General features: G+C 40.8%; 1 protein-coding gene across 4 annotated transcripts in view; it reads right to left on the bottom strand.

The window, feature by feature from the left end:
- LOC125981315 (connector enhancer of kinase suppressor of ras 3) overlaps nt 1–15,661 on the bottom strand; it is a 34,042-nt gene that overhangs the window by 9,809 nt on the left and 8,572 nt on the right. For 2 of the 4 annotated variants that reach the window (XM_049741290.2, XM_049741292.2), the window contains exons 2-13: nt 11,783–11,946; nt 9,492–9,694; nt 8,665–8,752; nt 6,132–6,173; nt 5,329–5,448; nt 5,178–5,237; nt 4,584–4,652; nt 4,343–4,489; nt 3,580–3,704; nt 3,098–3,258; nt 2,714–2,800; nt 1,875–2,128 (exon numbers count right to left, since the gene is read on the bottom strand). In XM_049741290.2, coding sequence (XP_049597247.1) covers nt 1,875–2,128; nt 2,714–2,800; nt 3,098–3,258; nt 3,580–3,704; nt 4,343–4,489; nt 4,584–4,652; nt 5,178–5,237; nt 5,329–5,448; nt 6,132–6,173; nt 8,665–8,752; nt 9,492–9,694; nt 11,783–11,946 — 1,520 coding nt within the window. Of the gene's footprint in view, nt 1–317; nt 2,129–2,713; nt 2,801–3,097; nt 3,259–3,579; nt 3,705–4,342; nt 4,490–4,583; nt 4,653–5,177; nt 5,238–5,328; nt 5,449–6,131; nt 6,174–8,664; nt 8,753–9,491; nt 9,695–11,782; nt 11,947–15,661 lie in introns of those variants that run through there. The other 2 variants (XM_049741294.2, XM_049741293.2) reach the window with 2 other exon arrangements.

Here is a 15,661-nt window from a genome sequence, read left to right as displayed (position 1 = left end):
ACAAGCATCATCACCTGACCCCCCCAACCCCACCACACACACAGGGGGTACCTTGATGTTAGCTATCATGTTACACCACATGCTTAAAAAACACGAGCGGAGTTCATAGAAGGTTAGAAAAGCAGAAGGCCCTGTCATTTGCTGCTGCATTCACGAGCAGTGAGAAAATCACACCTCAGACACCGGTAAAAGCTTATCAGAAAAAATGTGTGATCACAAAGTCGAACGAGATTTGAATAAATGAAAGAAATGTGTTGAAGTTTGGTTAGATTTAAAGCAGTCACACTCAAATGGTAAAATGAAGACAATACGAAAGATGACTGAAACAAACTGCACTTTTTAATAAAAGGCTATGCAAAACGTACAAAAAAGGCATGTTGCGCAATAACGGAACCTTCCTCTTAGCATATTAGTTTTAAACAATACTGTGATGTGAGCTATAGTCTTTTCATAGCACAAGATAATCTGTGTAGATAAAAAACATTGATTCAACGTAACACCCTAGTTTATTACGGTTATCAAGACGCATGTATAGACCCCTTGAGTTGGGTAATTGCAAAGTAAATTGAAACAGGGTAGAAAGAACCACACTCAGTAGTGTGCGTAGCTTAAAAACCCAACACAAATATTTGTGACAGCGATGAGAACATCCTTTCACCGACCGATGCAGCAATATCAATTTAAGTGACAAAATGATTATTGTAAAAATATGCATAGCTTGAGAGGCAACCATCGGCAGAAAAAATGTTTTACAGTAGCTAATCTATCACAATAGTAATCGAAGAACAAACATACATGCACTGCTGCATTAACAAAAAATATTCGGAGTTCCGTATTTTTTTCTATAACTTACGCATAACAAAAATGAGAACATAACCAAAGTAATCCCAGGCAAGAGACATAAGTTAATATGTACATTGTGATTCGCGGACAGCAACGTATCCGAACGTGAACAATCTGGTCATCATGAAGCCAAGAAGAGATTTAGCTGTAGTCGGGGTTAAAATGGGTGATGATATAATGCGGTAAGTACAGTTAGTATTCAGGGTTCGACATTAATGGTGGCCCGATGGCCAGTAAGTTTTTTGGCCCGAAAGCGCATTTTTGGTTTCTCAAGAAAGACTTATCAGCCCGGCTGGAGGAGGTTGTTGTAAAGATGCAAGAAAAAAAACATTTGGAACACACTTGACTCATTAATGGCCCATTAATCAGATTTAGCCTCATGTCGCTAGTGTCAGCTAGTCCGCTCGCCATTCATTCCAGTGGCAGGATGACCACAGAATGACGAAACAAAGTAAAGCTTTATAGTCAGACTATTCTCATCAGAGGCGGGAGCCACTCGAAGCATGATAAGAAATGACGTTGGATTTAATAAGTCTGTGGAAACGTTATTGTTGCAGGAATTCAGTGCCCAAAAATAAATAACCATATACTTGACTTATACTTTTTACTATTTGAGTCAAAATATATCAACTTCAATTCGACATCCATAGAACAAGCGCACTCTTGATTTTTCTTTAGAAAATTAAAGGGTCTTAAGTGTGCCTTATAGTCCCCCTCCATACAAACAGTATATGATGCATATACAGGGCCAGAACTGCGTCAGACCGGGCCATCGCCACTCCAAAAAGGCTTCATGTCGGACCCCGGTACTACAAAAGAAGGGTCGATGGATGAGTAGTAGTTGGTAGTAGTAGGCAACATCAGGGAAAGAGAGTTGGCAAGAGAGTGCAAGAGAGCCGCAAGCTGCGGCCAATAAAACAGCAGGATTTTCAAAATCAAAGGCACAGAGTAAGGAAAAAGGGAACAAGAATCCCCAAACAGGAAGGGGATCATCATTGAGTCAAAAGTTTAAGTCTCGTGATCCAACTGACCAGTAGCGAACGTTCGGCCGTTGTGCGCTTGGACACTGCAGCTACGGAGGATTTCTTGACATCCTCCTGGTAGGGGATGGTGGCGCTGTTGTGGAGGTCGGAGTTGGAGTAGTAGCGGCTGCCTCGGATGTGGTCAACTCTGACTAGCCGATGTTCCCCGGTCGGGAGGTAGGTGGGCGGAGACGCTGACGCCACTTCCTCGGCTATGGTGGGGATCCTCTCATTGCTCAGGTATCTGAACAGGAGGTCATCACCTTCGCACAATGACACGTTACTTGATATTTGCTGTGCACGACTGAAAAATATCGATAGCCACTTTTCTATTTAGTGGTACAGTTCATTGCCGCTTGCCACAGTACCATTTGAACCCATAAATCAGGGGCGTAAAACTCATTTTTCGTGGGCCACATTGTAGTCATAGCTTCTTTCAGGGGGCCATTATGACTGTCAACCCAAATAAATGTATGAGCACCTCATATTATATACAGTAAAAGCTACAAAACAAACTGACAAATAACTTGTTTTCAAATCAGACGAGTAAAAACTGGTCAAATAATTAAAAAATATATATGATTAAAAGTTAAGACAATTTGCAATTCTAGTAATGACACGAATTTGATGCACAATTTGTCTTTGCGGGCCACATAAAATGATGTGGCGGGCCGTATCTGGCCCCCGGGCCTTGAGTTTGACATCATGCCATAAATCATTGCATAAAGGCAAAATGAACAGTGTTGCTTGTAGCAGAGACGACTTAACACACAAGAAAATAAAGCAGCTGTGTGAGAGTAAAAGCTTCTCATAAGTTGGAATATTGAAATAAGAATAATAGTTAATACCTTTCCTGTTCTGTGTCCATGGCTTAGCAAAGGGATCAACAATTGCAACACAAGTATCCACAGGCATGGAGATAGGCCGAGGCTTACCTAGAACACATGAGAGGATCACTGTTTTATGAGCTACTGTATTATTTGTGAATGCAAATGTGTCCCAACCGTCATTGAGCTAAGGCGCCCCAGTTTTCATATCAGCGATATCTCATGGTACACCACCAAACCAAAATGTCACAAAAAGTATGAATACTGAAATCATGACAAGGTACAAAACCTGGACAATTATATTAATTGATAATTATATTTCCTTAGACAGCCATGATGATGTCATCACACACTCATCAGCTTCATGGAGTATATAAGATATGCATAGACTAAAAATGTACAAACCACGAGAAGGCTTGCGCTCCCTCATTCTGGGCTGAATCCCATTGGCGTCATAATCTGCGATGGTGCAGCGTTTCCTACTCTCCTGATCCAGGAAGGAGTTGGGCGACTCTGAGCCGTTTGCCCTTTTACTAAAACTAGAAAAGGCGTCGGTTCGTCCCTCTCTGCAAGCACAAGTACAAATAGTGCAGGACTATTTTTAACAGAACAAAACTAAAGCATGATTTGTATATGGGCAAAGACGTGATTGTAAAAAAAAATAAAAAAATCTGTCCCTCTATCGAAATAAATGTGGAACACATCATCTCCCTGGGGGAGGAAGATAAGAGTCATTGCATCAGGATGGTGTTGGGTTTGTGGGAGAAGAGTGGGTGGGACAAAAGCAGAATATTCTGTGGGAAGTAAACTTCAGCAACTTTTTCTGAAGAAGACTACTAAGAACTAACTTGCATCTTGTTAAATCAAATCATGATGAGAACTTTCACCTTGGAGTGTATGGCATTTGAGGGGGAGGCGGGATGTAAAAATCAAGGATCGCCGGTTTCTCCTTTTTGGTTGATCCATTAGCTGAGCTGCCGGGGGGCTGGGTGCGGATCAAACAGGAATTGTTCTGGAAAAAGAAAATAGTCCAAAAAAAGCCACAATAGACGTCAACATGGCGCAATTGTATTTCTGATCAGACCTTAGTCAAATAATTGATAGTATTTTATGACGCAAAATGGAAGACACTGACAACCAGTAAGACATCAGACATACAATAAATTTCCACGTGGCTCCACGACACGGAGTGTTTGTCAGAGTCAAACATAAACTGAGATGACCAATGCCGATATCCCCGACGACTTGATAAAACAAGATGCTACGGGCATGTTAACAGTGAGCACCTTTGTGATGAAAGCCTTTTTGTGCAAAACACGCTTATCTCATTCTCTGACTAAACGAAACTGCGGAATCCGAGAAAGCACCTTGTCACTCAACGTTTGTGAATTTGTGTGAGCTTTCTTGTGTTGTTTTATTTTGATGGGAACATCGCAGCCATTGTTTTTAATTAACCAGATACAATCTGAACAGACTCCCACACTCGCTTTATCTCCTGCCATTTATGGCGGAAAACTGGAGCATTGAACTCTTCCGAGAGCCTCCTTCAGACTTGTCTGGGCTTGTTGCCTTGGACTCCTGACTGTAAAAAGCTTATAATTGATAGATAATGACTAGACATGCGTAGGAGGAAGTGCCTTTGTAGCCTACCTGAGGTACAGGAGGCTTCCAGCGCATATTCTTGAGAGGAGTGGGGTTAAAACCCGTTGTTCCTGTGGGTCGCTTCTTTAAGAGGAGGAACACACCTTTGGGATCCTCCCTTAGTTTCATTACCAGGTTTTTCAGCTGCCAACCGACCTGGATTACAGAAACATACGCGATCTGATTAATATTTAAGGATAATATGAAATAATGCTGTCCTAAATTCTGTAAAATCAAATAATAATCTCACCACTGTCTGTTGATTGACTTGAATCACTTCATCACCAGCATGGATCTTCCTGGTCAGGTCAGCAGGGGACTGAAGAATAAAAAATATAATATAATACAATATAATATAATATAATATAATATAATATAATATAAAATAAAATAAAATAAAATAAAATAAAAAATAACAAATAATATATGACATTTCTTTCTCCTGCTGCTCAGAAGTATCGGCCAATAAAATAGTTCAGATCATGTCCGATGTTTCTGTCGATATGTTATTTGAACCTTTAACCAATCACATTCAGTTGAAACAAATCGTGAGAAAACACACAACAAACAGGAGTGTTGTCGATGATTCAGATCGTGATTCACAACAAGGGCCTCAGGCAAACTGATCCAATGATACTGGCGCATTAGTCACTGCCTGAATGTGTCATTGTCATTCAACGTGGGACTTTTTCATGGAGGGGTGTTTGTGGTTGTGCAAAAACTAATTGCCATAAGCAGGAAGAGTTAGAAACTCAAAAGAGTTGAATGCTTTTAATACTAGAGGTGGGAGATGGAAATGCAGGGGAGCTGGAGAGAGAAATCTGTGACTTGTGTTAACACCTACATGTTCCGTGGTTCCGGTGATGACGTGTAAGCCATCATATGTCGACTTAATATACATTCCCTAGGAGGAAACAGAAAAATATTGTGCTTTGTATTTTGATGAATAAAATTGGGACATTCTGTATACCAGGATCAGATGAACGCATCCTTACCAGTCCTTCACCCGGTTTGATATTGGCCAGCTGGACCTCCTCCAAGCAGGCAGACTGGCTCATCAGGGGGTCAGAGGTGGTTCTTACAGTCTGATCACAGATGTTGTTCAAAATTTTTGACTGGAAAAGAAAGAAATCACATCTAATGATCTTGATGTGCAAAGCCGCAGGAGCTGTGTAAAGAAGCGTTTCCGACACGGTGATGTCCCACTTTGGGGAGTTCTGTCTTAAACGGAGAGGTGAATAAATCCCCTTTTATCCTCTAATGTGCTGATTTACCAGCAAGCCACCATGAAAGCTGCTTTTGACTCTGTGTATGCCTCCCAAAAAAATCCCAAATTAAATCCACGTTTAATCTGAGAATTTCACTGCACAAGTATACTCGGGAAATTCAAAATAATCTCGTGCATGTTACTGTTGAGTTTTTCCCCATTTGAAAGTGAAGAGATTGCATGCGTTTAGTGTCTTCATTCAGTATTTTTAAACAACGTGCAAATCTCAATTATATTTTGGACGCTTTGCTCGTGTGAAAGAGCGACAATAAAATACAGGAAGCCTCGAGAACCAAAAGAGTGTCTCCAAAAGGAAGCATTTAATTGATTGATGGCCTGGTGGCAAGAGGCGCCCCCGCCACTGGCAACCCGTCATTATCCTTGCAGAACAATGAACAGAGTGCTGAGATACCATACAACGTCAACATAACAAGACAGTTTTAATTCAAACAATCCCTTTAAGTAAAACATCTTCCTTCCTTTAATTATTTGAAATTACAAGAGAAATAAAGATACATTCAGGATACTTACTACTTCCAGGATTTTTTCTTCCATCTCATAAACACAGCAGTCCTGTTAGACATACGAAAAACAACAACAGATTAGGATCTTGAGCAGTAGACGACAAGCTAGAAGGAGAAGCAGTCATAACAAGAGCTGGTCAAAAAATATAATCAGCTTTCCATGTATAGAACGGAGCAAAATGGAGAGCTCCCAAACATAAACAGCAACCCGTACATCAAAATTACACCCCTGCCGAAATTGACGGGAGCTATAATTACATAACTCCATGAGTGGTTCACTATTACTGGCACTCTGACGCATTTGGGAACAATGTGCAGGTAACATGGGGGGGGAATCACCTCAAGAAAATCTTCAACTAATACTCTAGCCCACAGGTGTCAAACTCAAGGCCCGGGGGCCAGATACGGGCTGCCACATCATTTTATGTGGCCCGCAAAGACAAATTGTGCATCAAAATCGTGTCATTACTAGAATTGCAAATTGTCTTCACTTTTAATAGTATCTTTTTTTTTTTAATATTTGACCAGTTTTTACTTGTCTGATTTGAAAATGAGTTATTTATGTAGCTTTTACTGTATATAATATGAGGTGCTCATACATTTATTTGGGTTGACAGTCATAATGGCCTTCCGAAAGAAGCTATGACTACAATGCGGCCTGCGAAAAAAAAGAGTTTGACACCCCTGTTCTAGCCTTTGGCACACCAAGAGTAGCTGTGAGTGTCATTTTAGAGAGATATTTTGCTAAGTCAGCTTGGAGGTGGCACGAAAGCGTGCTTTCACTCCAGCTGGACTGCACACAGCTGAGGCAACAGCCTCCCCGGACAACTGTGTCAGCCCTGGTGGTGAAAAGGGACTGTGTTGAGGGTGTAGGGGGTCTACCCTCCTGTGGGGTGAAGAGTGGGGGCAGCTTGTTTACAAAACTGGAAAAGGCTACCACAAAGGAGGCCATACATCAAAACACAGGTGGAATGCTTCAGTCTAAACTGGACAACAAATAATCCATGTTAACCTGAATTGATCTTTGCAAAATAAAATAGAGAAAAATGATGAATAACTGATATGGTGAAAATAGTAGAGCAAAATAATTCTTTTAAAATGTCCTCATGAACACCAGATTTATGTCCCTGTAGACAGAAGCTGGATCATAACTTGTAGTCAATAAATGAAAAATGACAATCCCGTGAGTGTGGTGATCCCTTGCGGTTTTGGACTTGACCCCCATAGTCAGAGTGGATCAGATGACTGTGTCTACAGGCTTCTGGGTCTTTGATCTGTCACCAGAACAGATTTGTACGGTTGGGCAACGACGCGGAAACAGAGTGGTGGGACGCTGTGGGAACATGGGACTTAACACCAGTTCTAAATAACAACACTTAAGTCATATTATGTCAATTACATTTTCCACAGTCTTTTTCGATTCAAACTTTCAGATGCCGGAAGCTTGATCAAAAACTTAATAAAACAAAAACTTTGTCCATCTATGATTCCATATCCAGTAGAAATTGAGTGTTCTGCGCTAGAAGAAATGTGAACAATAAAAAAATGGTATTCAAAGCAGAATGGCCTCAATTGTCCCTCCAATCAGCAAAACACCATGTGCTTTAATATATCAGGAATACTATAGCCAAAATGAAGTTTCCCAGTTTTTTTCCCCATAATTGTCATGATTCGGGGTTCTTGTCACATCTATGACACTGCAATCAAAGTGTCCCAGTGAGTTCTCAGAAGCTATTCTCAAAAATAAAAGAACGCTTGAATGAAGTGAGGGTCAAACTGTTAAGAGGAGGAAATGACAGCTCAAGTTAAGAATATTCAAGTTGGTTTTTTTTCTACAATTTAAAATGATTCATGTTCAAATGGGATTCTTTTTGTTGTGATGTGGTCTCAATAAATGCACCTTTGGCGCACTTGAAAAAAAAAAAAAAACTGTGGCCCTTTACGATTTGTATTTGCCGTGCCTACACCATAATCTCTGCGATTCACATGGCAGTGTGGGAATTGTACACCCCCCACTTCTACTAGATGACCATGACGATGCAGCAACAGTAAATCAGCAGAAGTGCCGAAATACCCAACACTAGCTGGGAAATGTGCACCGTGGGAAAGGAATTTATTTTTATACGATAAGCCTCTTAAAAAACGACACCTCAAGTCTCAGCGTCCATTTTCAAATGCACCTTTACACTATACCTTCATACAGGCAGACAAATCGACTAGGCTTAAGAGACGTGGTCTGTGTGTCTGGTTATGAACATGTTAAAAAAATCCAACAAATCCTCAAAGGACACAAAGTGGGTCCCCACAAAAAAAAGAAAAAAAAAAAAAAAAAAAGTTTCCAATCATCTGTTCAGACTGTGGGTGGTGGGCTTCTGTCTTGCCTGCCAGACCACATTTCCCATAAGGCTCCTCTGCTTCACTTGATCCTGCATGTCTGTACCCCGGGGCTGGAAGGTGCTGAGTGTTTTCCACTATTGTGTACATGTCGCTTTCTCAGCGGCTGGCTATGCACGTGCTGTTGTGCTGACAAGTGTGCAAACCTGTTGAACGGTGGTGGTGAGCTCCAGGCAAAGCTGAATGATCTTGTTCTTGGTGGCTGTGAAGTCACTGATCCCTGTGAGAGGCGTCCTGTCCACGGACAAACAAAAGGGCAAAAAAAATAATATAGATTTAAAAAGTAGCAATGATATACTGCCATTTTGGTATACGGTGCACATTGTACAATATGTGGGTGACTGGCCACACAAAAACTTCAACTGAAATTTAATTTAAATGTGTTCCTTCTTTAGAACATGTGGACAAATTTGCAGGGACACAATTACACCCACAGGAAATGAAAATGAAAGAAAATACCAGATGGAGTCCCCACCACCACACACACACTCACTCTGGGAACATAGGCTGTTAGATTTGGGAGTTCGTGGGACTTTTTGTAAAGTCAAAGGTCACCTATGTTGGTTGATGCTGATGGGGGCGGTCATAAGGCTCTGTGCTTATCCGACAATGCCTTTTACTTTTTTTCTGTGCAGCTCACTGGACGTTATCAATACCCCCATTTTAGTTTAGGTGGCATATTATGAGAATTTACTTTTTGATTGCTTGTATTTAAAAATTAGGGTTTCTGGTGACCTTGCAACACCATCGGGATTGAAATCAAACAACTCATGATGTGCCTCTTTCTATACATTGCAATTAGCACTTTACATAATAACCAGGAATGTAATTCTTGGGCTATTTTGAGGTCACCAGAGAACTCGTTTAAATCGTGATTTTACAAAAAATAAAAAGGGATGCGACATTTAACCTGTTGCACGATAAATTCCAATGAGCCCATCTTTCATCAGAGGCATGGTGTGAAAGCGCTTACCGATCAAGCCAAGCCAGGAGACTCTTTGCAGCACCAATGAGCTCCACCACACACGTGAGAAAATCATTGGGTGGCTTGCGTGAAGCACTGGCGTCATACACCGGGCTCTTTCTGCGATCAGATGTGGCCATGTGGAGACTGTTGGCGGCTGCTCTCATCCTCACCACTAGGGTCTTCAAGTTGTCAGTCTCCACCCCACAATTCTAAATCAGGGAACATATACACAATGACAAACCAATAATTAATAGAAAGCTTATATTTTTACTCTAAAAATTGAAAACTTACTGTACTATTATTGAAAGAACACACATATGTAGCTTTTTAAAGCAAAGCTCCAGCAATATAGTCACTGCTATCCTAGTAAATATCAGCTTGTGGGGTGTTGTAACACTGCCAGTGACTCTGCTGTTCAGACTGATGTGCCAGAAGGCTAAACATGCTCCGACAGAGAAACGCAGCACGTGTCAAGCCAATAAAGGAGATCTGCAAGTAGTTAGTGTCTGCTTTTATTCTACTCCCCCCCCCCCCCCCCTCCCCCTCCTAGAAACACCATTCTTTTCACTAATGTCAGTGTTTGAGGAATTACTGGGATAGTTTTGTTCGGGACATAATCACTGTGGAAAGCCTTGGTGCTGGATTAGCACTGAAATTATTTAGTAAATGTTTGGTCGTCAAACATTAGTGTCAGATGGAAGGATGTTAAAAAAAATTATTAAAAAAAATTTATAGAGCATATATACACATAAAAATTGCACAAAATGGTTGGTACCCTTCCATTAATCAAAGGAAAATCCACAGTGGTCACGGAAATAACTTGAATTTGACAAAAGCAATACAAAATGAATCGGTGACGTTTATATGCTAAGTTTTTTGTGCATGGCCCATTTTGCCATTCTTGTTGATCTTATATGAGGAGACTGTGGAAGTTGATGTTTATGTTGACCTAATGATGTGGGAGTTATCTAAACAAACTGAAATGAATGTTTCCTTCTAAGTGAGGGATAGCTATCACAACACAACACTTCCTGTCCGTTCCACAGGATTTAGCCAGACTGGACTAAAAACACGCAGTGTGTTTTACATAAGATAGAATATGGCATCTAACGAACACGTCCACTGATAATTAAAAATAAAAAACATTAAGAGGGATTCTGTGGCTCATCGCATGATTTTATTTCTATTAATGTATGAGTTTGTCTAAGGGGGACTTTTATGCATCACTGGGATGAAGGAACAAGTAAACATTTTGGGAGTCACAGCGACTGCAAAAGGCAACAAGGGCCACAGAAGTCCAGTAAAATTAAACAGACTGTTCTTTGTTTGCCCTTTGACAGCAGTGACCGGCCGATAGCTTGTGGGGAAGAGCGCCACTGTTTCCTGAGACAGCTGTGGGGTAGCATGTTGGTCCATCCGTCATTCTGATTAAGGTTGCCGCCCGTAAGCAATGTTCTGCTTCATAGATAATGGTGACCAAATTGAACTCCCGTAAGTATGCAGGGGTCCGCTGCATTAGAGGAAACGTACAAGAAAGCGTCAGAACAACTTGGAGGGAGGGTGCTCCAGATGTTGGTGGCCTTGTTGGAAGCAATGACCTTGCCTCAATTTCAGCTAATTGAATCGGGGCCACATTTCCTCCCAACCCAAAGCCCATTCTCAAAAACAAACCTCCAACGGCACACTACTTGAATGGGAAGGGAGAAATATTCTGGACTAAATACCTGAACTTCACAGGAACATAGATTGGTCCATGAAAGCGAACCTGCGTGAGCACATCTAATAGAAAACAGAGCAGCTCTTAAATGATCAAAAAATAAGTTTTTCCATGCGTTTGAGCCAAAAGGACCCATCCATAATGTGAAATGTCTGAGACTAAATGGATTTTAAATCTAAAGAACTAGAAGACCCCTTGAACAGAAGAGATAAAGCTACGTTTCCTGGAAAAATGTTACAAGAGATGCAAGTCCGACATTAGAATGCAAAGAGCAATTTTAAAAGGGCATAAAGGGAGAAACTGCCGACATAGCTCAAAACAAATGGACCACAATCTGAGACTTTTATGGGACAGGAAGTGATAAAATTCCAAATCAATTCCATCTGCTGGAAAAGTTACTTCCCCGCTCAGACCGTTTGTAGCGCTGCTTTGATGCTAACTAGCACCTAAGTGCTTACACACAAGGACGTGAAACATATTCCGTATACGAGGAGAAAGCAAACGAAGTGTGTTGGACAAATGGACCACTTGGGCTTCTTTTTTTTTTAACTATATACACTTACCGATGAGTTCTACTCACCAGAGCACAGAGAAGATCAACAGCCTCCAACACCAGCTCCTGATGTCCAATTCTCGCCACACCGAGTTCTTCCAAATCTTGATGCGTGATCTTCAATAACTGCTCTCCACTGATTTTCTCCCTCTCAAAGTTGCTCACGTACTGCTGTAAGCTTTCATCCAAACCTGGACGCACATGAAAGACATCAGCAACTTTATTTAGCTCAGATGGCAGCAAATATTATCAGAAGTATTTGCCACTTTAATTTGCATGTAAAATATTATTTGTCTGCAGCTGGTTGTGTGAGGGTGTGAGTGGAAAAACCATTTCGAGTCACAGGTGGGACAGATAACTTCAAAAGATAAACACACTGCAAACAAAGAAACAGTTGCAACCTCTAAGTCAGTTAGGCTGGTTAAACAATGGATGGCTATATTTGTGCAAGTGTACAATATGTCCGCGTGTCCATCTGTGTGTGTGTGTGTGTGTGTTAATCGCCTGCTGCAGAGTTAAAATAATACATTGAGTGCACACTAAACAACCACGCTAACAACCCTTGCATTAAGAAGTCCAAGCGTCTATAAATAATTGTATTTAAATGTTTGCTTCCGGTAGCCTAACATGAGATATATACAATATGACAAGAAATGAAAACACACAAGATTACTTGTGTGCATGTTTGTAGAACACCATCTTTCTTCCAATGAAAGAGAGTACAGAGAGGGGGCAGCTGCAGATGCATGGCCCTGTGCCCTGTTTTTCAAACAGACCCGTCAGCTGTGAGGCACCCTCAGTTATAAGTCCAACCTCACCACACACACACACACACATACACACACTGTGACACACACACAGATATATTCCTCAATACAAGGCAGGATTTGGTAGCCCAGCTTGAAATTCAAGTCACGAGAAACTTGACTTTTTTCTTTTCCTAAGAACATAAAACGTGGCAGCAGATCAGTGGGGCCTTATAAAATGTAGCTCGTGAATTTATGAGAGACAGGCCACTAGGTCCACCTTCTTCTCACCGAGACATTTTTCTAACGAGGCGCATCACATTTTAAATCTCGTTAACAGTCAGTGTGGGTCAAATGTGGGTAGCGAAGTAGAAGACAGCAGAAGAAAGTTAGATGCTGAAGTGTGATTAATTGTAAAATAAAATACTCAATAATTCATACGCCACTGACATAAAAGGACATTGAAAGAAAATCTGAAGTCAGGATTCTCACACACTTGTGTCGGGATGAGTGATTTTTATTTGAGCTTTCTGCTTGAACTAAAATGTGTCTATTTATCAAATAGTGAAAAATTATAACCAAGTACCGTATTGTCCGCACTATAAGGCGCACCGGATTATAAGGCGCACCTTCAATGAATGGCCCATTTTAAAACTTTGTCCATAATAAGGCACACCGGATTATAAGGCGCATAGAATAAATAACTCAACGTTGCTCTAACGTTAATGCAATTACAATATAGTAACACTCGAAATAGTGAAAACAATAACAATATATCAATAACTCAACGTTGCTCAAACGTTAATATCACACAACACACAAAATAAACACGTAAAGCTTACTTTAATAATTTAGTCCTCATCCACGAATCCATATTGGTCCATATGTAAGGCGCACCGGATTATAAGGCACACTGTCGGCTTTTGAGAAAATTTGAGGTTTTTAGGTGCGCCTTATAGTGCGGAAAATATGGTAGATAAATTGCTAAACAAATTTGTTAGACTACTTTCCAAGCTCAGATTTATGCAACAGCTGCCCTTGTTTAACAACATTGGAAATGACAAACATCATGTTTGGTTCATATTAATGTATATCAGCATAAAATGTAAGGAAGTAAATTTCACTGGTTGGAGTCCATGCGTGATTAATTTCTCAGACGTCCAGTGAGCCAACTCAAATTTGAGTCTCAATTCAGTTTGAAATACTCATGACTTATGAAAACCCTAAAACTCTTAAAGCTCAGAGAACTTAAAAGTGCCTGCATTGAAGCAATTCATGATGCACTGTGACAGGTGGTCGAATAAATTGGTTTGTTATGGTCTGAGTCTGAGCTCAAGTCATCTCAGCTGAATCAAAGGAGAACCAATCGGGGCTTGTTAACCATTACTCTGCACACCCAGCCAAATCCGGTTAGGCTCACGAGATGTTTCTCATTCCTTGGCATGCAAATTCCTGAACGCCGCATTAAGGAAGTTTGGGTTTAACCTCTAAATGGCCAGCTGTAAGGAAAAACACTATGTCACACAAAACAAACCAGGAATAAGAAAATAAAGTCATGCTAAATGTAAACACTGAGCCAGCTACCAGGGAGCAAATGAAAACAAATCGTGGTTTAACAAAGTCAATGGGAATTATGTCACATTTCCGTCTACTATCAGACAAAATGCCACAAGGAAAGTCAGCAAACAATGAGACTTGTTACGAGTCACATTGTGTTGCTTTTTTTAGTTAGTTCTCAGGCAGGGTCAAGAACCACGCCAAGAATCTGCATGAGATACTAAACTGACAAAAATGGTACCTGTACATTTGTCAGCCAAATTCTGATTCAACTGGAGATACTAGTAAAAAAGATAATCTCGTATTGTCTTGAAGTGAGAGGAAGGGAATGCAGTGTCTGTGTGAAAGCTTTTCAAAAGCTGTGCACGATGAAAGAGCTTTGACAGAGTTTTACGGCCTCTGTGAACCACTTGGCAAACGTCCTCGGACCAAAGCGAGAGGGTGTAACTCCACAGCGGAGACATAAACACACACCACCAATGTCAAATACAATCATCTTGATCTACAGCTGGGCCCATATTTACAGCTTCTCAATGTTTGGTTCGATTGAAGGCCAACTGCAGTAAGTCATTAAATGTGTGGCGCTTATTAAGTTCAATTTAAAATGATTTTCTTTTGGGATTTGATGTTATCATTTTACTGCTACTATTCTGTTTCCTTTTATAATGTTTTCTGTGTGTGACAACTTTCACTGGAGGTCTGCGAGAGAAGCTAATTTAATTCACAGCACTGGTTACTGTATGTCTACAACAGGTTGTGTAATGTATATGTGTACTTTGCCCAGAGTGGCATAATTGTGGGTAGCTTAGAAAGCACTTGGCGCAGATAGTCCAGTCTGGACTCTGCAAGTGGGACTACAGTACACTCCAAGGGAGGCCGTCAAAACCCGCAGCAAACTTACTGGCTGTGTAAGCAAACACTTCTGGTAACATAAACAGCAAAACCCGCCTCTTTGCCAATGTCTGTGCTATTCTTGTCACAGTAGGTCCCATCAGCAAAATATTTTGTAGAATAATGATAGCGTGATGTCTTGTGTTGTGCTATCAATGATAGCATTGATGTACATGGTAAATAGTTTGGGACCCAACATTGACCCTTGTGGAACCCCACAAACAATCAATGGAAGGTTAGTAGAATTTGTTCTCCTAATTTTATAAATTGCTTTCTGCAACTCTTAATCCACTCTAAAGCAAGTCCTTCAGTCGCAGGTTAGCCACAGATTCAAACATTTTTGTTGTGAGGCTAACCAATCAATTACTTTATTTGAATCAAGATATCATTACCGTATTTTCCGCACTATAAGGCGCACCTAATAACCTCAAATTTTCCTAAAGCCGACAGCGCGCCTTATAATCAGATGCGCCTTATATATGGACCAATATTGAGCCACTACAGCAGGCGTGTCCAAAGTCCGGCCCGCGGGCCAAATGTATATATCTTATATAAGGACAACGTTTTAAAATGGGCCATTCATTGAAGGTGCGCCTTATAATCCGGTGCACCTTATATATGGACAAAGTTTTGAAATGGGCCATTCATTGACGGTGCGCCTTATAATCCGGTGCGCCTTATAGTGCGGAAAATACGGTACTTCAGTAAACAT

Source organism: Syngnathus scovelli, chromosome 14 (genome assembly GCF_024217435.2).
Source record: "Syngnathus scovelli strain Florida chromosome 14, RoL_Ssco_1.2, whole genome shotgun sequence".
Taxonomy (NCBI): domain Eukaryota; kingdom Metazoa; phylum Chordata; class Actinopteri; order Syngnathiformes; family Syngnathidae; genus Syngnathus; species Syngnathus scovelli.
The sequence above is the reverse complement of the archived record's forward strand: the minus strand, read 5'-3'. Positions and strand labels throughout refer to the sequence as shown.